This window comes from Schistocerca americana, chromosome 2 (genome assembly GCF_021461395.2).
Source record: "Schistocerca americana isolate TAMUIC-IGC-003095 chromosome 2, iqSchAmer2.1, whole genome shotgun sequence".
Classification (NCBI taxonomy): Eukaryota; Metazoa; Arthropoda; class Insecta; order Orthoptera; family Acrididae; genus Schistocerca; species Schistocerca americana.
In genome coordinates this window covers 660,659,737-660,681,824 of record NC_060120.1, presented here as the reverse complement: position 1 = coordinate 660,681,824, position 22,088 = coordinate 660,659,737, and the positions used below count along the sequence as shown (strand labels likewise).

Here is a 22,088-nt window from a genome sequence, read left to right as displayed (position 1 = left end):
ACTGGCAGAAGTAGAGCTGTGAGGACGGGGCGAGAGTCGTGCTTGGGTAGCTCAGTTGGTAGAGCACTTGCCAGCGAAAGGCAAAGGTCCCGAGTTCGAGTCTCAGTCCGGCACACAGTTTTAATCTGCCAGGAAGTTTCCTATCAGCGCACACTCCGCTGTAGAGTGAAAATTTCATTCTATCTCCTGATCTGTTTTGTGTACCATAGGGGATCCATCTCTTATTAATTTATTTGGTATATGTTCTCAATTGCCATTGATGCTATCTCCGTGAATTCAAACCACATCTGGTCTACACTTATATATTCAGACAGGAAGGAGTGGAGACTGTCATTTAGGAATTCATCAAGCTAATTTTTATTTGCTTTCTTAATTAGATATATTTTTGGTGGATTTCATTGTTACCGTATTCGGTCTTGCTACAACAAACTTGTGAGCACTAATCCGTCTATCCACCATGATCTTAATTTTCTCAGGATTATTTGTTGCTGAGAGGCTGAATGTGTTTTCGCAACCATTTTCACTTTAAGTGGGCTTCTGAACTAATTGTTCATAATAATTTTCTCAGAAAGCATTCAGTATGATTTTGGATGATGTTTATGCCTGCCACTGACTTTAAACATGTATTTTTGCCAATGTATCAAGGGTAGGTTGAAGTCACCACAAACTATAGTTGTATGATTGGGGTATCTGTTTGCCATGAGACTCAAGTTTTCTTTGAACTGTTCAGCAACTGTATCATCTGAGTTGTGGAGTTGTCAAGTATAACACCCATCCATACTAACTCACAGGAACTATCTACTTCAGTTTCACTACAAGGTAAACTACTTCTGACAGCAATAAACATTCCACCACTAACTCTAATTAATCTATCCTTTCTGAACACAGTTAGGTCTTTTGTAAAAATTTGGGCTGAACTTACCTCCAACTTATATCAGCTTTCCATACGTGTAACAGGTTAAGCTTCATTACTTAAGTGCTGTGTCACTTTACAGCTACAGTACCAATTGCTGCTGGGTCTCCCCTTGTCCTGTGTTTGCCCTGCACCCTTTTAGACTGAGGCCCTCTAACCTAAAAAACTGTCCAGTCCCCTCCACATAGCCCCCGATACCAGTGTAGCTGCTGTCTGTGTATAGTGGACTCCTGACATATTAAGCGGAACCCAAAAACATACCACCCAATAGTGCAAGTCGAGGAATCTGTGGCCTACGGTTGCAGAACCGTCGGAGCCTCTGATTCAGACCCTCCATTCGACTCTGTACCAAATGCCTGCAGTCAGCCTTGTTGATACTGCTACAGATTGTGAGCTCTGCTTTCACATCATAAGCAAAACTGTCTGTCTTTACCAGCTAGCTGTCCGAAACCAGAGAGAACTTCTTCTAATCCAAAGTGACAGACATTGTTAGTACTGACATGACCCACCATGCCCTTCATGGCACCTGAAAGCACCCATTGCACATCTGAAATGACTCATCTTGGTATGCACACAAAGTGAACACTGGATTCCTTCCCATCCTTGGCAGCCATATTCCTAAGGGCCCCATTACATGCCTAATGTTGAAGCTCTCAACTACCGGTAATCTCACCATCTGTTGCAGCCCAGATCATGCTAGCCGATAGCCTTCCCCTGAAACAGGGCAAGTGACTGCATCTGGGTCAGAATGTTTATCAGATACAGACAGTGCCTGAAACCTGCTTGTCAGACAAACTGAGGAGGCCCACCAATGGACCCCCGGAATGTCTTTCACTGCTTGCCACACTCAACCATTTGTGAAGGGTCAACCTCTGTGCAGGCATTACCCAGACCAGCCATAGTAGTGGGCCGATCAGGAGCCACATGGGTCATGCTGGATGTCCCTAGGATCCCCACGTCCAGCCCTCCACAGTGATGCCCATTGGTGACAGCCTCAAGCTGTATGACCGAAGATAACACTGCCTGGAGCTGTGAGGGAAGGGTCACCAACTTGGCCTGCATCTGAACACAACAATCTCAGTTCTTACCCATTCTAAAGGCAGTGGAAATATACTTTAGAAGGTTATTAAAATGCAGAACTGTCTTGATAAATGCACAGACATGCACAAACTTTAAAAGTTTTGAACTAAAGAGCTCAGAGGAAATTAAAATACTGCAAGTCTCTGTTGTCTGTTATATGGTGTGAGTGGTAAACAACACTTGAAAAATTGTGATCTCATCCCATATTCCAGTAGTCTGCTCCTGATATTTGTTGGTGATTGCCTGTTACTCCTGCCCTGATTTCAACTGTTATCTGTCTGTTCAGCAGAGCCAGTAGAACAATCCTACAATCGTCTCATGGTGTAGTTATTCTGGAATAATATATACATTCCCTTTGTTTTCACAGCTTCAAACAAGTGTTTTTACATATTATCAAGATGAAACCTTAATTTCCGAAAACACTTACATTGTACATTTTTTCCTTCTAATAACCTTTTGTGATTCCTTTCATAATATATTATTTCAGCTTGATATTACAGCTAAAAGTATAGTCTGCATCTTTTACTGGCAAGCACTGTGGCGTGAAATGCTACATTAACAGAAAAGTTGATTATCTAAGATTTGTAATTAGCTCATTGAACAGCACTTCTAATATGTCAAAAGGTTCTCAAAACCACAAGTTTACAATTTTTGGAGGGTTTCTCCATTGTTTTAGTCTGGAAATACCCTTAAGCAGACCAAGTGCTCATCCAGTAATAATGATGATGATGATGATGATGATATAATAATAATAATAATAATAATAATAATTAGGCTAGTTGCCATTTCCATTTTCTTGTACAGTTCAAACGACTCCTTGAAACTGACCTTGAAGATCCTGATATCTCTATTGGCAGAGAACATGGAAATGAAGAATACATTGCATTACTGAAAAATAAAATGAATGTAAACAAGGTTAGTATGTCCATTTTCAGAGTAAATGAAAATTACAATATTAGCTTGTCATGTAACTTGCTGTATTTCTTCTTTCTTTTTTTAATTAGTAGTAATAGCAGTACTACTTCCACTACTACTACTATTATTACAGTAGTAGTAGTAGTGGTTGGTGTTGTTTTGTAATTCATCCATGATCATTTTTATAAGGATGTTGGGTATGTCACAGCATTTCAATTTAGGAACAAACAAAAAATCATATATAGAGCCATTTAAGTGCTTACAGGTCTAGTTTGACATGGATAGGACAAGTAGTTGTGTGTGGGCTTGTAGTAGGTACCATCCTGGCATTTGCCCGAAGTAATTTACAGAAACCACAGCAAATCTAAATCAAGATGGACCTTCATCATCCCAAATACATTGCCACTCTACTTTAAACAGTGCGGCCTTATTTAGTTTATCCCTTGTGTACAGTAATATTTTCCAAAGAATTTGTTAGCAATTTAAAACACTACACTCTTCATTCATTTCTCACTATATTGCATATACTGTACACACACATTTCATAGTGTAATACTATATAAACTATCAGCTGACATGGAGACCACAGCAGTGGTGTTTGTTCCCTGTTTTGCGTACTCCAACTTCCCATTTGCTTGTGTGAAAAATTGAGTCAGCATCCCTCTATAATTGTGAGATGTTGAACTCAAAAAGAGAATAAAATGTTAGTATTATACATTGCAGGAAACAAAGGAAAAAAGATAAAATTATAGAGTGGAAGTTATCTGAAATGACAGAAATAGTTTATCATTATTTACTTGAGTTAAACTTTTTTATCCAACTCTATTCTGTATTATTATGTAAGTCTTCACTGTGTACAGGGTAAAGTAGCTAAACTGTACACCTAAAATATTTTTCTGGGACTGTTTTAAGATATCATAAATGTAAAAACCAGTAGGATCAGGTCTCAGGCCTGTTGCAACTAGCCAACTGAATTTTTGAGAAGGTCCTCGCTAAAAGGCATATAGTTTTCTTCTAATAGCTACATTGTTTATGGAGATATTGGAAACATTCCGCTTTTTCAAAAGAAGCTATAATAATTGCTTCCACTAGTATCATAGTCTTAAAAGAGATGAATTCAATGGCATTTCATTCATCAAAATCAGAATTCTGGTTTCAGAGTAATTACATTATTTATAACTTAGGTTTTATCTGCTGTGAAGATGGCAGTCATTTATGTCTTACGCAGAAGTTCGTGTTGTTATACACAACTACCATGTCTGGCCGATAGGACACTCCAGCTTGATGCAGCTAAGAGAATATACATACAGAAGCAGAACAGTGAAAAAGGTGTAATTTAAAACTTATGCTAATCACAACTGACTAAATGTTGTTGGTCTGACACCAGTTAGATGGCAAAGGATGTAGCATCTAAGGGTGATTCACCAGTTACCTATAGTTAAACTTCTGTTGTTTCTGCCAGAGTGACAAAAGAAAGGTGAATGTCAAAAATGGAATGGATTTCTAAAACAAGAAATTGAGGTTTAAAGATCATTAGATAATAACCCCTTGACATGAGTTTAATGTCAAGATAAAAAATTACCACAACAAAAAGGTAATCGCAAAGACTGTGGTCATAAACACTTCCTTAAAATGTTTTGGAACATTATTCCAGGAAAAACAGCCATTTTTATAATATTATAACTTATTTCAATTGAAATAAGTTACACTCCCTTAAAATTCTGTTTACACAGTTTGTGAATCTTGTATATTCAGATTGCAAACATTGTTATCCTTAAATTCTGAAATGCTACTTCTTGAATAAATATGCAGATAAACTGATTACACCACTGTAATGTGGACTTTTCTCTGTTGCAGCTGTGTGCTGGAATCTGGACGCTTTGATAAATTTTCAACTACTAAATATTAGAAAGCACTTCTTCTGAGCACAGTTATATTACACTTTTTGTTACAATTGGTGTATATGTTACCAAAGTTGTGTAAAATTCGGCATTGTGTAGAGTTCCAACGTAATGTATAGAATGCTTAAAATTGAATGACAAAATATGGAAAGACTGAGATTTTATACATTGCCTAGGCATTATATTCTTTGCCAAATTGTCTGCTGGCAAAGTACGAGGGCATTTTGAAAAGTAAAGATACAACGGCTCGCAGTCCTTAAATAGAACATTTATTTAGAAAACGTCAGTTACATCTTATTAACTGGACTATTTGTTATTTTTCGACATAATCACTCCCGTTATCCAAACATTTGTTAAGTCGGTGCACAAGCTTTTGTATCCCACAGTCATAGAAGGTTGCCGCCTGTTGTCGGAACCACATCTCAACTTCATCTTTGATCTCTTCATCGTCGTGGAATGATTTTCCACCAAGATGTGACTTCAAGTAACGGAAGACATGGAAGTCAGTGGGCACAAGGTCCGTGCTGTATGTGCAGATGGTCCAATACGTCCCATTTGAATTGTTTGAGTAGTGCTTTGGTTATGAGCGCTGTGTGAGGCCAAGCGTTGTCATGAAGCAAGCGGACTCCACTTGTCAGCATTCCCCTGCGTTTGTTTTGAATTGCCCTTCAAAGACGTTTCAAAGTCTGTCAATATGCAGCAGCATTAATTGTCATTCCAGGAGGCATAAATTCCAACAGAAGAATGCCTTGTCTGTCCTAAAAAACTGAAATCATGATTTTCTTCGCTGAAACCGACATTTTGCATTCTTGTCTTTTGGTGAACTCGAATGGCGCCATTGCATTGATTGTTGCTTGGATTCAGGTGTATGGTGATAAACCCACATCTCGTCACCTGTCACAATGTGATCAAGGAACTCATCACCTGCTTCAGCATAGCGTGTGAGGAAGTCGAGTGCAAAGCCCATCCCTTTCTTTTTGTGTTCTTCCGTTAACAGTTTTGGAGCCCAGTGAGCACGCAATTTCCTGTACCCTAACTTGACAGTCACAACGTCATAAAGAGTTGTCATTGACACGTCCGGTATGATCTGAAGCAATGCTTTCAATGTGAGACGTCTATTCACACGAATTGCTTCCTCCGTTCTCCAAAGAAGGGCATCAGAGATCACAGATGGCCGACCTGTTCTTTGTTCGTCATGAACATCGGTCCTACCTTCAGAGAAATGACGACACCATTTCATTACATTTTGTCGATTCATAATGTTCCCATAAACAGAAACAATTTCTTTGTGAATATCCGCTGGTCGCTGACCTTTTGCATGAAGAAAACGTATGACAGAGCGCACTTTGCATTTGGCAGGATTCTGAATCGGCGCAGCCATTTTAAACACCACCTGCTCCAACCAGAAACAACGTTCAACTGCCGAACGACCGCGAGGAGAAAGCTAACGGTTCAAGGTTAACACCAGTGTTGCCAACTTGCTTACCAAAACTCTTCTGTTCCTCTTTACTTTCCGAAATACCCCCGTGCATAATACACTTAATCCCACCATTATTTTCGCAACACCACTGTTTGTGCCAGTGTTTGAATCTTTGTTTAATGGTTGCGAAGACAGCATAGTATTCCATAATGTTTAAGTATTACGCTACAAATATCACCATAATAGTTCTCCAGTGTATAGCATCCAGCTAAAGTTCCACAGATGCTCTTCTGCCATCCTTTCCCATTGTTCTTGTGTCATGATGTTGGAAGGGAGTGTAGTGCCAAGGCAGGAATCACACCATGCTAACATGCAATGATGGTTCTGTGATGAATTACCTCAAGTGAGAGCCAGTGCCACTAAAAATTATGTGACTAAAACCAGTTATCAAAAGTTAGTCAACAATGTGAAAAAGACTAAGATGACCATGAAGAAGGAATCGCTGGGCTATTGGCTGCTGAAACACTATGAAGTGATGATCGTCAAGAATAAGACCAAGTTGATCTATCCTGTTAAAGAAGTTACAAGTGCTATTCAGTTTTACACCACAAACTCCGACATACTCCTAAGGCTCATTAGGCTATTGGTCATTGAGGGCAGGACAGGATGTTGAAAGAATTTTCACCCAAGTATAAGAACATTACCCTTCATGATATTAAAGAGCTGTACATTCACCTTTGTGAGCCTTGCCAGAAGAAGCAAGAAGGTAATGTGGTCAAGCCAATGGTTTTTTCCCATAATTCAGTTCCCCTTGTCAGGTTGATCTTATCAGTTTTCAGCCCCATCCTGATAGGGACTACAAGTTTATAATGGTCTGCTAAGATCATCTCACAGTTCTCATGACTCTGAAATCAGAGGGAGCAGAAGATGAGCCTACAATTTCATTCACAAATTTACTTTGCTTGGTGCTCAAATGATTCTACAGTCCGATAACAACAGGAAATTTGCAAACAGTGTGGTAAGCAGAAAGGGGTATTGGCCCACTGTGAAGATCATCCAAGCAACATCACTCACAAAGCCAGTGGATCATCAAAAGAGCAAATTAGGAAACTGAAAATATAGTGTGTGCTCGGATGCAAGATGCAAAACGTAGTCGCTGGAGTGACAGACTGAGGTTCATCCAACTTATGAAAAACAGAGCTTTTCTTTCTGGAATTAACAGTTCACCATACGAAGCTTTGTTGGGCTGCAAAGCTAGAGTAGGTATCTCAACAGTATCCCTGCCTGATGACGTTCTACAAGACATAGAGACTGAGGAAGAGCTGGAAAAAATAATAAAGAGTGTACAAACAACACAACAGCAGAAAGAAAGATGAAATGAATCAATGCAGAAGACATAGGTGAGAATGCAATCCATAATGGAGGAAACCAAAACAACGATGAAGCCATGGTTACTGAAGAGACTTTCATTTCTGTGGCTACCGAAAACCATTCTGCAGAGAGATGACATGCATGTAGTTTCAATAGCACCCTCTTTTTCTTAAATGGACAGGTCAGTGTGTGTGTGAAACCAGTATATAGAAGAGGGTCATACACAGCGGTGAACAAGCACTGAATCACACAATGGGAACACAGCATGGGACGACCGCCACCTTGTCTACGTGGCAGTACCCTGCAGAACAGTGTAGTTTGCAGTGTTTGCTTGACAATGGAGCATTGCAACGCGTTTGGACATGTTTGCGCTGACAGTTCACCTCTACTGAGGGCTGAACTGGTAGTGTACATGCTATTGTCTCACCTTCCATTAACCAGAAACCACCAACATCTCAGACTGTAGTGAGTAAGTGAATGCTATCACTGGTGTGCTGTGTGGTAACCTGTAATGTTTCCAGATTAGTTGTGCTTCAAGTTGTACTACAGTGATGGTCATGTACTTACTGAAACGTAATAAGGCAGAGTGCATTGTTGAGTAGCATGGGCGACAAATGATGATTTGGGGCACCTTTGGCTATAATATGTGATTTCTTCTTCTGCATATTGAGGGCAATCTGACCTGTAGGTAGCTCCACAAGCCACATTTCAGGGCAATCCCCAGCCACATATGGAAAGGAATGTGCAAGCGTTTTTCGAACAACAGCTCTGCTGACTTGCACATTTGTCTGTCATATTGGTCATCAAACTTGTACAAGATATGATCAGTCAGCAACTTGTTTGTTCTGGTCCTTCAGCAACATTTGTCAACATTTTATTCGAGTTGCACAGGGAGACAAAACAGCACTAGTCTTAACCCACTGGTGCCCACACTCAAACTGAGTTTATTGTGTGGTTTCTCTCCCTGTCATTGTAGTAGAGCCAGCCAGTACTCTTTAAGAGTTGTAGGAGACCCTTTACTAGTTCCTTACTGGACAACATTTCTTCAGGAATTAATGACCCAAATATTCAGTGTCTTTTGGCCTGTGTCTCTTAAAATGTGATTTCGGCATTATTAGTATGCCTTCCTTTCGTCTTTCCCTCTCCTTCCCTCTTTCCTGATGAGGCAACAGTTTGTTGCAAAAGCTTGAATTTTGTGTGTATGTATGTGTCTGTTTGTGTTTCTATCGACCTGCCAGCGCTTTCGTATGGTAAGTCACATCATCTTTGTTTTTATTATTATAACCATATCACTAATTTGAACCCAACAATTACGTTTGTTATTGTCGCTGTTGCATTTCGAAATCTTTCCTGTCGTCTTATTTTCTCTTTATTTTCTCTTTCTGTTTTTACCAGTAGTCTTACTTCGTATTCACCTTCCCCTTTTTACCGTAAGACAATTTTATCCCGCCTATATATACTCAATAATACGTAATCCACTTCCAAACCATAACCAAAAAAATTTTATTTTCCCCCTTCAGCACTACCGCTGCTATAAAATCCACCGTTTCTAGTTCAATAACAGCTGCTTTCACGTATTAAACAACCATTTCGGCTGGTTCTGATAACTTTCACTTTATTTCCACTTCCGTTTTTCGCACATCACTGATCATTTTTAGCCGCTCCCCACAGGTTTTAACGTCATTATTGCTTCGTCAGATAATTTTTAGCCCCATTTCAGTAATCTTTCACCACAACACCACTCCTTTTAATACATTCACATGTTTTTTTGAAATTTTCCCGAATTTCTTCGTCCTTTAACGTGTTTTAGCGGCAACACAACCACCTAACCTTCATGCACATCGCTGTCTACCAACCCAAGTTCACCACGGGATCAACCTAACCAACACTTTTTCGCCTTTTTTCATACCAGATCTCCAGTTACTTTCTAGTTCACCCTTATCTCTCCCCATATATTTTTATCTTTCATTTTCATTTCAACCTCATGTCACACTTTCCACCTTGTAATACCATGTCACCCTCACAACACCCCCACAACGACCCCATTAAGTTTTATTTACATTCCCTCCGCAAACATGCCTTCACCCTAACCAGATTACGCTCGCATATTTTATTTTCTCAGGCTTGTCTGACATTTGGCATAACCCCCTAAGGCCTCACACTTAAAGTTCCCATCTCTGGCTGCAACCCTTCTTTCCATCAGTCCCTATACCAGTTCCAAACTGAACAATCCATTGCCCTCACCCACCTAATCCTTCACCTACACATCAACTCAGCCAATGAACACACCCGTCAACTCCTGTCCTTAATAAAAGTCCTCAATCTTTCCTCTCCCACATCCACACCGGCTATTCAGAGCATCCTCCTACAGGCCAACCGCAAATTAGAACAGCATGCCACCCTTCACCTCAAAAAACTATCCAATCTCCTGGTTTCCCACCTCTGGAAAGGCAACTCACTCACCCTTCACAACCTTTCCAGCAAACCTCAACCACTTCTCATTGCACACAAACCCAGTCTCTCCCATCTACTCAGTCTCCCACTTCCAGCTCCACTCCCTCCAAAACCTCAAAATTCCAATAGCCTGGGCTTCAGCAGTGGTGATAATGGGAGTAGGATTAAGGTTTTTTTCAGAAGGATTGAGAGGCAAGGCTGGAAGTCAGAAATTCCTGGACGGTTTGGAGAGGGTGATTTTGATCTGGCACCACAACACCCTAATTCAGTAGTTAACCTTTCCTCCAAACCTCTCTCCCAATCCGAAACCTCTGTCCTATCCAAAGGCCTCACCTTCAGCCCCACTCCCAGATTCAACCAAACAGCCCTCGTCAAAGATTTACTGTCCTACACTCGTACTCTCTGCTGGAAGTATCACTTTGCCACGAAGAAAAATGATCCTAATCCTACCCCTAATGATCCAACTCCCCAAGACACTATCCGAATTGAACCCTGCCTGGAACAGTTCCGTCCTCTGTCACAGCGGGACGCACCTCCTCTTCCTCAAAATCACCCTCTCCAAATCGTCCAGGAATTTCTGACTTCCAGCCTTGCCTCTCAATCCTTCTGAAAAAACCTTAATCCTACTCCCATTATCACCACTGCTGAAGCCCAGGCTATCCGTGATCTGAAGGCTGACCGGTCCATCGTCATTCTTCCGGCGGACAAGGGTTCCACGACCGTGGTACTTGATCATCGGGAGTATGTGGCTGAGGGACTGCGTCAGCTTTCAGACAACACCACATACAAAGTTTGCCAAGGTAATCCCATTCCTGATGTCCAGGCGGAGCTTCAAGGAATCCTCAGAACCTTGGGCCCCCTACAAAACCTTTCACCTGACTCCATCAACCTCCTGACCCCACCGACACCCCGCACCCCTACCTTCTGCCTTCTTCCTAAAATTCACAAACCCAATCATCCCGGCCGCCCCATTGTAGCTGGTTACCAAGCCCCCACAGAACGTATCTCTGCCTACGTAGATCAACACCTTCAACCCATTACGTGCAGTCTCCCATCCTTCATCAAAGACACCAACCACTTTCTCGAACGCCTGGAATCCTTACCCAATCCGTTACCCCCAGAAACCATCCTTGTAACCATTGATGCCACTTCCTTATACACAAATATCCCGCACGTCCAGGGCCTCGCTGCGATGGAGCACTTCCTTTCACGCCGATCACCTGCCACCCTACCTAAAACCTCTTTCCTCATTACCTTAGCCAGCTTCATCCTGACCCACAACTTCTTCACTTTTGAAGACCAGACATACCAACAATTAAAGGGAACAGCCATGGGTACCAGGATGGCCCCTTCGTACGCCAACCTATTCATGGGTCGCTTAGAGGAAGCCTTCTTGGTTACCCAGGCCTGCCAACCCAAAGTTTGGTACAGATTTATTGATGACATCCTCATGATCTGGACTCACAGTGAAGAAGAACTCCAGAATTTCCTCTCCAACCTCAACTCCTTTGGTTCCATCAGATTCACCTGGTCCTACTCCAAATCCCATGCCGTTTTCATTGATGTTGACCTCCACCTGTCCAATGGCCAACTTCACACGTCCGTCCACATCAAACCCACCAACAAGCAACAGTACCTCCATTACGACAGCTGCCCCCCATTCCACATCAAACGGTCCCTTCCCTACAGCCTAGGTCTTCGTGGCAAACAAATCTGCTCCAGTCCGGAATCCCTGAAGCATTACACCAACAACCTGACAACAGCTTTCACATCCCGCAACTACCCTCCCAACCTGGTACAGAAGCAAATAACCAGAGCCACTTCCTCATCCTCTCAAACCCAGAACCTCCCACAGAAGAACCACAAAAGTGCCCCACTTGTGACAGGATACTTTCCGGGACTGGATCAGATTCTGAATGTGGCTCTCCAGCAGGGATACGACTTCCTCAAATCCTGCCCTGGAATGAGATCCATCCTTCATGAAATCCTCCCCACTCCACCAAGAGTGTCTTTCCGCCGTCCACCGAACCATCGTAACCTCTTAGTTCATCCCTATGAAATCCCCAAACCACCTTCCCTACCCTCTGGCTCCTACCCTTGTAACCGCCCCCGGTGTAAAACCCGTCCCATGCTCCCTCCCACCACCACCTACTCCAGTCCTGTAACCCGGAAGGTGTACACGATCAAAGGCAGAGCCACGTGTGAAAGCACCCACGTGATCTACCAACTGACCTGCCTACACTGTGACGCATTCTATGTGGGAATGACCAGCAACAAACTGTCCATTCGCATGAATGGACACAGGCAGACAGTGTTTGTTGGTAATGAGGATCACCCTGTGGCTAAACATGCCTTGTTGCATGGCCAGCACATCTTGGCACAGTGTTACACCGTCCGGGTTATCTGGATACTTCCCACTAACACCAACCTATCCGAACTCCGGAGATGGGAACTTGCTCTTCAATATATCCTCTCTTCCCGTTATCCACCAGGCCTCAATCTCCGCTAATTTCAAGTTGCCGCCACTCGTACCTCACCTGTCATTCAACAACATCTTTGCCTCTGCACTTCTGCCTCGACTGACATCTCTGCCCAAACTCTTTGTCTTTAAATACGTCTGCTTGTGTCTGTATATGTGTGGATGGATATGTGTGTGTGTGCGAGTGTATACCCATCCTTTTTTCCCCCCTAAGGTAAGTCTTTCCGCTCCCGGGATTGGAATGACTCCTTACCCTCTCCCTTAAAACCCACATCCTTTCGTCTTTCCCTCTCCTTCCCTCTTTCCTGATGAGGCAACAGTTTGTTTCGAAAGCTTGAATTTTGTGTGTATATATATATATATATACTCTTACATTAATACGATAGACATAAGTAATAATTTTATTAATAATAACAGCATCATACTTGTTAGCAAAAAACTTAAATTCATCTGTTATATCATAGTGCTTAAATGTAGAAAAGTTATGTGCATTCTCATCATATTTGTCGGTAGCTCCCATCTTTCCATATTCAAACCTAACACCGTCAGACTGTGTATACTCTGTACGCCACCTACACATACGACCAAAATACGGTCTAGTCACAGTGTTCCGTCGGCGAATCCATCGCCTCGGACGTGCACGGCGATACCGGCGGGTCATCTTCATCCGACGATATGCATACAACGTCCTCTTCGGCCTCAACGTCCGACGAGTCCGACGCCATCTCCTCCTTAACATTCAAACAATGCACTATATGGCAATCGGCATGAACTACATGGAGTCTCGATATTAATGCTTCATCACCTATATTAAAATCGTTTGACACAAATATGACAAGTCCACGATGTTTAATAGTCAATCCCGGCTTATTCTTAACGTTCACAGTAACGGGGCGCCCTTCAACAATTCTTTTCAATATAGAAGCATATGGACGCCAACGCAGCCAATCAAATTCCTCAAACAATATTACATGATGAATACGGCTATCATACCCACCAAATCCGAATTCGGAACAAAATGGCAAGTACATATGTTGTTTCCGGGAAACAAACATAATTCGTAGCTGCATTTGCATTGCCATTTCTTCTTCTCCGTACTCAACTTGTTCACAAGCCTATATTTGGTTTTACCCTGCAAAGGAGACCTCACTGACCGTGAGGCCATTTTCTAGGATGGCCTACGGCTGTGTGTCTGAGAAGGACTGTGTGATAACTATTGAGGGTCTAATATGTGTACCATAGAGGTCTGTATCTACCCTGTCGAAAGTCAAAATAACGCTGCGCACACCTTATACCGTTTGGCATAAATGCAAATTCTCTATATGCTTGTCTAAACTGTTCAATTAATTCTTCCAAGTTGGGTTTGAAGTACCACAGTTCTTCAAGAACAATTACAGCCGCTGCATAATTTATTTTATTCCCATAAAATGTTAGCGCAAGATCGTCGATACGCTGCTGATTGTTAGGTACCAGGAAGGCCAGGCGTAGGTCGTCAGGATAATTACGGATGTGCTCCCAATTTGAATAAAAAAACTCCAACGCAGACATGACCTGTAACAATAAGCTTTATTTAGAAAGTGACCGTTCCCTTCCGTTTACAAAACGTCATATACACATACATATACTGCCGACTGACCCACCTATGCAGTTTTGATCTTACCATAACATTTGTTGTGGGTAGAACAGTTTCCAAGCGAACAAAGACTGTCCTGACCAGGCTATCACATTGTTCATTGCCATTAACTCTTGAGTGACCAGGCACCCACAGCAAATGTAACCTGTTGCTTTCCCCTAGTTTCACAAGGGCTTCATGGCAGCCTGCATTGATCTTTGAAGTCATTGCTCATGCTAATAGAGATTTAGAGCCGCTTATCGGTCTGGATGAATGTAGCTGCTATGATCCTTGTAGCACCTATAAAGATTCTCCTCTGCACAAACTCTTATAGCAAATAATTCCACGTGCAATACAGTGGCCAGTTTCCCTAGAAAGATTGTGCTGTCTGGTGTAGGCTGTACCCCAGCTGTAGGCTCAGCATCTTCCGCTATTTTTGAGCAATCAGACTATGTTTCCTGAACTGCATTGTGCTTCATTTTTCCACTGCTACCTATTTCCAGTTGTTACTTTGAAGGGTTTGTTGAAGCAGTTGTAAGTTATTGTGTAGTCGCTGGCATTTTCCCAACCATTCTGATATTTAGTACATTCATTAAACTGGTGTGCTGTTTTGGGTATTGTAAAAGTTTCCAGTATGCCACTGCCACTGTATCCTTCTTAACCCAAAGGCATAATGGGGGCACGTCCAGCATGGTATCCATCCGAGCAGCGGGTGTGCTACTAATTCTATCTGTTATGCCTAGGGATGCCAATTTTTGCATCTTCCCTAGCTGCTTAGAAGCTACTTTTGTTCTGCTTTATTCCACCATACTCTATCCCCCTAAATTAGCTTAGGTGTTATTACATAGGTGTATATTCAGTGTATGCTCCAGCGGCTTCGACCTCAGTTTTTACCACAGGTCCTTCTAATGGACATGACAGCACCATTTGCCTTGGGACATACAGGATGATCCATCCTTAATGCAACCACCTAGGTCAGACTTTTTCTCCTGCCGCCACCAATTCAATAGTGGTGCTGGCAGGTAAAATATTTCCACTTTTCTATGATGCCTTAGTTTCTGTAGAAATCTTGTGCTGCATGTGTTTGTTAGGTGACACAGTACAGTGTATTGAGTGAATGTGTTTCTAGCAAGCTGGGTAAATAAAAAGTATTCTATTCACCAAAGAGTATTCATGTATGATTAATAAATGCATGTAGAATCAGCACATTCAGTAAGAAGATTATTTAAAGAGGAATTCCTAATAGGAAACAATTAATCAATTGGCAAATAAATTTCACTAAATAGGAAGTGCTCTTGACAGGAAACATAGACAATCATGTATACTACTTAATTATTTATTTTTTATTTACCCGTCGAGTTCTGTAGGACCAAATTAAGGAGCAAATCTCCAAGGTCATGGAACATGTCAGTACATGAAATTACAACATAAACGTAATAACAGATAAAAATAAATGCTCATGAACCTTAAAAAGTCAGTCCATAAGTTTAAGTAAACACTTTCAGCAATACAATAAAAAACAGCTTAAATTTTCAAGGAATTCCTCGACAGAATAGAATATCATTGAAAAGCTTAAGATTTCAGTATGTGTCTTGGATATGCTACCTCATCAATGGTACTACACAGTTTACGTGAGACTGCCCCTTTGATCCTGATTGCTGCACAATATTCATAGTGCTTTGTGGCCATTGTTATTGCAGTACTTGTAATTTTGTCACATTTTCTGTACATCCTTGGCCAAGTAACTTTTGAATTTAACTCTTTGAGGGCATTCACCACTAGGTTCCATGGTAGGACAAAATCTCTCCTTGCAGATTACCCTCTGGTGGTGTTGAAACTATTTGCTCATTCATCATCATGGTTTCTACCTTTTGTCTACTCAGCATGGTCTTAATCCTCCTGCATATAGTGGTCTTAATACCATGCTCTTGTGCAGGTCTAATTGTGGATTTGAAGGTCATATTGTTAAAAGTCCTCTCAATATCCGGGAAGATGCAGAGAGCAATTTCGTGAAAGTGTAGAGCTTTTCGCATTTTCTCCATCAAGTTAGTGAAGTGCTGCATCACATGATTTATCCAGTTGGTTTTCATGTAGAGGAACCTTACTTAACATGCTTTCCCTAAAATGCTCATTAACCAGTTTTTCTAGTGACTTTAGAAGAAAGGAGGACAGACTGATTGGTCTCAAGTCCCTAACCTTGGTATGATCATTCCTCCATGGCTTCAGAATGAAGATAACCTTCACTGATCTCCACACATTAGGACTGACTCCTGCTGTTAGGCTGACTCTGAACAATCTGCATAGGAGTCTAATTAATCCATCTCCTGCTTGTTGCAGTAGAGCTGAAAAAATTCCACCTGGGCCTGGTGTCTTTAACAGTTGAAATACTCCCAATATCCACCAGATTTTCTTGAAATCAGCACGTTCTCTGTGCTTGATTACCTGTAAATCACTACCTCACAGTGACTGAATCTTAGTCTGTGTTATCTGCTAGAGTGCATAGAGGGAAGTGAGTCTTATGGAGCACATCCAGTGCCTCATACACCGTCTTTGTATACCCACTAACCACCTTCCCCCTAGAGTGCCTCATGGATTTGTTGGTATTCTGGCTCTAGCAGCTGTTCATTCCACCTCCTTGCAGAATATCGTCCAGGATGGTAGTTTTGCTTGCTGAATAGCAAGGTTTTGTTTAGCAAGTGGGTCCTGATATTTTGCCCATTGTTCTTTCCTTCTTGCAAAGCTCAACATTCTACTTACCTGCTTCACTTACAAATGTAGGTTAATGTCCCACCAAGATACATTCCTGCACTTCTTGGTGATTGGACTCACTTCCTGTGCCATTTCCTCAAGATCTACTGGATCTCTTATCAAAGTTTGAACTTCAGATAGGATTGCAGTGAGCCATGGTCTGTTTAGCAGCTGGCCGGAGTGGCCGTGCGGTTCTAGGCGCTGCAGTCTGGAGCCGAGCGACCGCTATGGTCGCAGGTTCGAATCCTTCCTCGGGCATGGATGTGTGTGCTGTCCTTAGGTTAGTTAGGTTTCATTAGTTCTAAGTTCTAGGCGACTGATGACCTCAGAAGTTAAGTTGCATAGTGCTCAGAGCCATTTGAACCATCTGTTTAGCATCTGTTTCAGCCCCAGGCTTAATATAGATGTGGTCAAGTAAGTAGAGCTCCTTCGCCTCTTGCAATTTTTAATGTAACTACCCGTTAGGATGGACCAAAAAGTTATTGCAGTTACTTTTTCCCTTCTTCTATCTCCACCCCTACTCGAGATCTCTAAATTACTCTCCAGTAGGTACTTACCTCTGCTGTTGGTGTCCCTCGTGCCAGGTTTTGGGCATTGGCATCACAACCAACCAACAGTTGTTCATTCAGCTGCAAGGAGCTGTCTACTAGCCTCCTCACTTCCTGGAAAGGAGGAGTACTGTCATCATAAGGAAGGTGAGGTGAGACCAATACAAACTCCCTTGTGCTTCCTTCCTCACATTGTTTATCCTGATGCTCACTAAGTGCCTGTAACAAAAGTTCACTGTTGGCATTAAGCATAAAATGAATGGTTGATATAAATGCCTCTTTTGTTTGTTTGTTTTAATATAAATCAAATTACGTCCAATTTCTTTGATATCTGATGTGCTCCCTTTGTATAAACAGTGTTCCTGGATTAGTGCCATCTCCTGTCTTCTCATAAGATGACTGAAGATAGCAGTTATCCCCATACTGTGCTGCAAGTTTATCTAACACTTCTAGCCACCAGCTAGCTTTCATGGTTGCTTCTGATATCTTTAATTGCCCTGACAGTAACATGCAAGAACCCAATATACAGTTTCAAGTCCCGTTCTTGCATTGCCATCAGGAATTTCCCACCAGCTTTCACCACTATAGTTTGGCTGTCAGGTACAACCTTCCACTTGGTTGCTCTCCAGTATTTGTTGAGACCTTGTATTTTTTCATCCTTACTTTCTCCAACAGAGCCGGTAGAGGAACATCCTTAAGAAGTTTTGGTACACAAATTGATATGTTCGCAGTCTTGAAGAGTTCCACTATCTTGAACAGCAGCTTTTCCTCCTTCCACAGAGACATCTTTGGTGCCATCTCCTTCATCAATCCACTGTTTCCATCTCCTCACAGACAAAGATAGATCATGAATATGGGGCCTAGAGTGTTGTGTCCCGCCCCCACCCCCACCCCCACCCCTCAACCATCTCAAAGAGAGACACCCGAACTACTTAGCTCCTCTTCCTACAAGGTAATGTTGACCAGTGGATATCCCTTCTGGATAACTGTCATCCTAAAAATTGAGACTGCCATGCTACAGGTTTATTTCCCTATTTCATGTAGTGCCTTTTTCTGGGTCCAATTATCCTAAAAAATAGCAGTGCTACACTCCTCTCTTGTTCTTTTGCTTCCTGTTAGAGAGGTGGAAGTGGTCTGTTTACCCACTTCACTCGGTGGCAACCCTTTTTTAATTTGATATCTTACACTGAAGTCCTTTTAATTCTATACATTTATGTTTAGGAAACATTGTTTGCCTTCTCTCTCTTTATGTCCTCTGAGAAGTTTCCTCCTCTGGGCCCCAAACAGGGATTTGATCTTGAATTGGTCCAACTTCTCAGTAATATTTTTCCATTCGTGGACTAGTCTTGTCAGCTGATCCAGGACCAGAAATGGATTCCATTGGTTCCAACCCTGATGTTTGGGTTTTTGAGGTATCATCAAATCCCTCAATTTTTCTATTGTTTTTTGTGTACTCCATTTAGCTTCCAACAAGAATTCGGGATATATTACGCCAACACCAGAGACACCCCGTGCCATTGTAAAGCTAATTACTCACAGAGGTCAACCGGTTTCCCTGAGACTCTGCTCATGGCGTATCTTTTCATGTTCCACTATGGGAATGGATGTGGGAAGAGAAAGGGCATTGTGGTACAACTTCATCAGTTCGTAAGCTGAGACCTCTCCGGCATGGGAGACCCTGCCAGTAGCTGCATTACCGTTAGCATAGGCCCCAGCTTCATACAAACACACAAACCTCTATGCCTGCACAGTTAGTGCTGTGATAAAGTGGTGTCCCCTGGAGAGGACTGTCATGCTTTGTGAATGCTCCTACAAACTGCTTGGCCATGTGTTTTTCAGCAGCATACTCAGGCCCTCTTTGATTCTGTGCCATAACATCTATAGGCTCTTTTTGTCGCATGTGGTGGCTTCACCCCACACTGGACTCTCATAGGCCGAGTGTGTATACAGTTCTGTAGCCCTAATCATTTATGTGATGTCATTTCCCTAACCTGTGGAAAAAATTTCATTTTAATCACATGTTTCCTTGGTCTTGCAATTTTCACAAACAGTAGTGTATCAGGTCCCAGTCAGAAGAGGTAAGGCCATCCACTCCACTGTCTCAGCTCTCCAACATGCCACAGTGATGCAGATCTCTTACATTCATCTTTCCATGATTTGTGAAGGTAGCTTCATCAGTAAAATTTCATGCATCTTCTGCAACCCAGTCAATCTGTTGGTGAGCACACACTTAATATGGACAGAAGCTGCTTGCATGCAAAATGTGAACAACACTGGGCTGACTTATTCCAGAGGCACTCACAGTTAAGTAAAGTAAGCATTGTCTTTGGATGTAATATTATGATCATGTGCAGCAGCTGCCAGAGCAACTACTATATTTGCTATTCTAATTGAAAGCTTGCTTCTTTCCCCTTTATAGTATTCCAGCATCATTCCAATAACAATTTTTTGCTCATTCACTGAATTGTCTTTCTTGTTGGACACGGTCAGTATCCTTTGTGAGTATCTGAACCGTTCTTGAACAATATTTCTGTGTTCTCTGTAAAGAAGTAGCATATGTAGTTTCTCTTTGTTTGTGAAAAGCACTTATTTTTTTCAGACTAACCAGTATTCGACACACGTGAACAACACCGACAGAATGAATGCTCCATTTTGTCTGTGCCCATTTTATACCAGTATTGCAGCAGAGCAACATTATTTTATGCGTAACCATGATGATCTATTTCTTTTTTTGAGGATGAAATCACGAATGTCTGCATAAGACAGCAATTGGGTTTCATCCTCAAAACAGATAAATCCTAAGTTCTAAACATTGTAATTCTCTGAAACTAGTAAACAGATTTTTAGGAGTGAAATGCCACTGAAGATTAGATCAGATTAGATTTACTTTTTGTTCCAATTGATCCATAGTGAGGAGATCCTCTGGGGTGTGGAACATGTCAGAAAACAAGAATACACAGTAAATACTTACAAAATAAGAACAGATATGCTATTGTGCCTTCCACAGATCCGAAATTAAGTTGCCCTTATGCATGTGGAATTGGTCAAAAATCAAAATCTTAAGCATATTTACATTTAAAAGGATATAAAATTTGTCATCATGTATTAAATGTTTAATACACTTATGTGCATACAATAATTCTTAGGCTATTATAGCCACACATCATCAAATAAAAAGTAAAATAAAATAAAAACATTTTACAACACTTATTTACAGTGATCACATTACTGCACAAAATTTGTAGAGAAGTCAGATTGTATGCTATATCATATAATGCAATATTATTAATAAAATACACGTGTAAATCAGCTCTGCTAAGAAATTCATCAACGGAGCAGAAGGAGTTGGCCACCAATAAATCCTTTAGACTCTTCTCAAACTGATATTTATTGTTAGTTAACCAACCAATCCCCCCTCCCCCTCAGCCAGTTTATCCCACCCTTTCGTGTTGAGATGTAGGCCATGCCTATTGTAATCCCACATACTGAGAGAATCAATAAGAACCACACCAATATGTGACCCTACACACAACCGAAGCAGTTGTTCCAACTCCAAGTTAACTCTCCTGACAGAAGAGTTCAAATGAGGTCAGTCATGGCATCTCAGAACAGATATATTTTTTTGAACTATGATACCAGCAACAGAAATTACTATAGTTCCATTTCAAAAAGCAAAGTTGGTAGCAATATCTTGATAATTAATATAGCTATGGGAAGAGGTTATGCCACCAATTCCTGTTTGTGTACTTCTCAGTGACCAGAGAGTTTTCTAAGTAGTTTTTGAGGTGGAAACAGAATTGAAATATCTTAAACAGTTCCAGAAATATTTTAGATGAACCGTTTAGCTGAAATGCACTGTAGAAGTTATCACTTAAAAGGTACTTTTCAACTACCTTTCCAGATAAGTTTGTTTTAGTAACCTCTTAAATCTCCTTGGGCAATTCATTGTTCAATTTTATTCATTGATAGAAATGCTAGTTTGAGTATTATGTTTATTCTACCTTGATGTTGGTTCTGTATAGATCTTGTTCCAGTATCATGGAAAGAGCTGTTTGTGGTATAGTCATACTTGCTGATATACGTAAATTAGTGGATCACTTCAATTTTTTCGCTCCAGAGTTGCTATATATTTGTAATGATATTTAAAAACTTGTTTCATGTACTGCCCCATTCGCAATGAATAAACATAATTGCGTTAAATGTTGCCATAAAAAGTTATGGACATACAATAACAATGAATTTTGACAATATTCTGAGTATTTCAGCTGCAAATCTTTTCAGATTGGTCTAGATATTCCAGCCTTACATTACACCTACAGTTATGCAAGGCTTCTACTTTTTTTTACCTCCTCCTTATATGTCTTGTAAAAGGTGAGAAAAAGAGCACAATGATATGTATTACAGAATCCAGAAATGCGGGCGCAATCCTTTTTCCATGCTGACAAATGTCTCTCGTATGACTGGTAAATGAATATGTGGAACTTGTAGTAACAGACTCCTACAGTTACATGGAGCTGTCACAGCTGTTAGAGATAGATCCCCACCTCCAGCCCTCACCATCAGTAGCACTGCAGTCTACAAGGTGTCTTTGCAAGAAGCACTCCGGGAAGAGGCCATGCACCCGGAACTCACGTCACATCACCTGGC

General features: G+C 41.3%; 1 protein-coding gene across 1 annotated transcript in view; it reads left to right on the top strand.

The window, feature by feature from the left end:
* Positions 1-22,088, top strand: part of LOC124594309 (nipped-B-like protein A) — a 480,509-nt gene that overhangs the window by 452,522 nt on the left and 5,899 nt on the right. Inside the window, exon 22 of the mRNA XM_047132672.1 lies at positions 2,798-2,908. Coding sequence (XP_046988628.1) covers positions 2,798-2,908 — 111 coding nt within the window. The remainder of the gene's footprint in view (positions 1-2,797; positions 2,909-22,088) is intronic.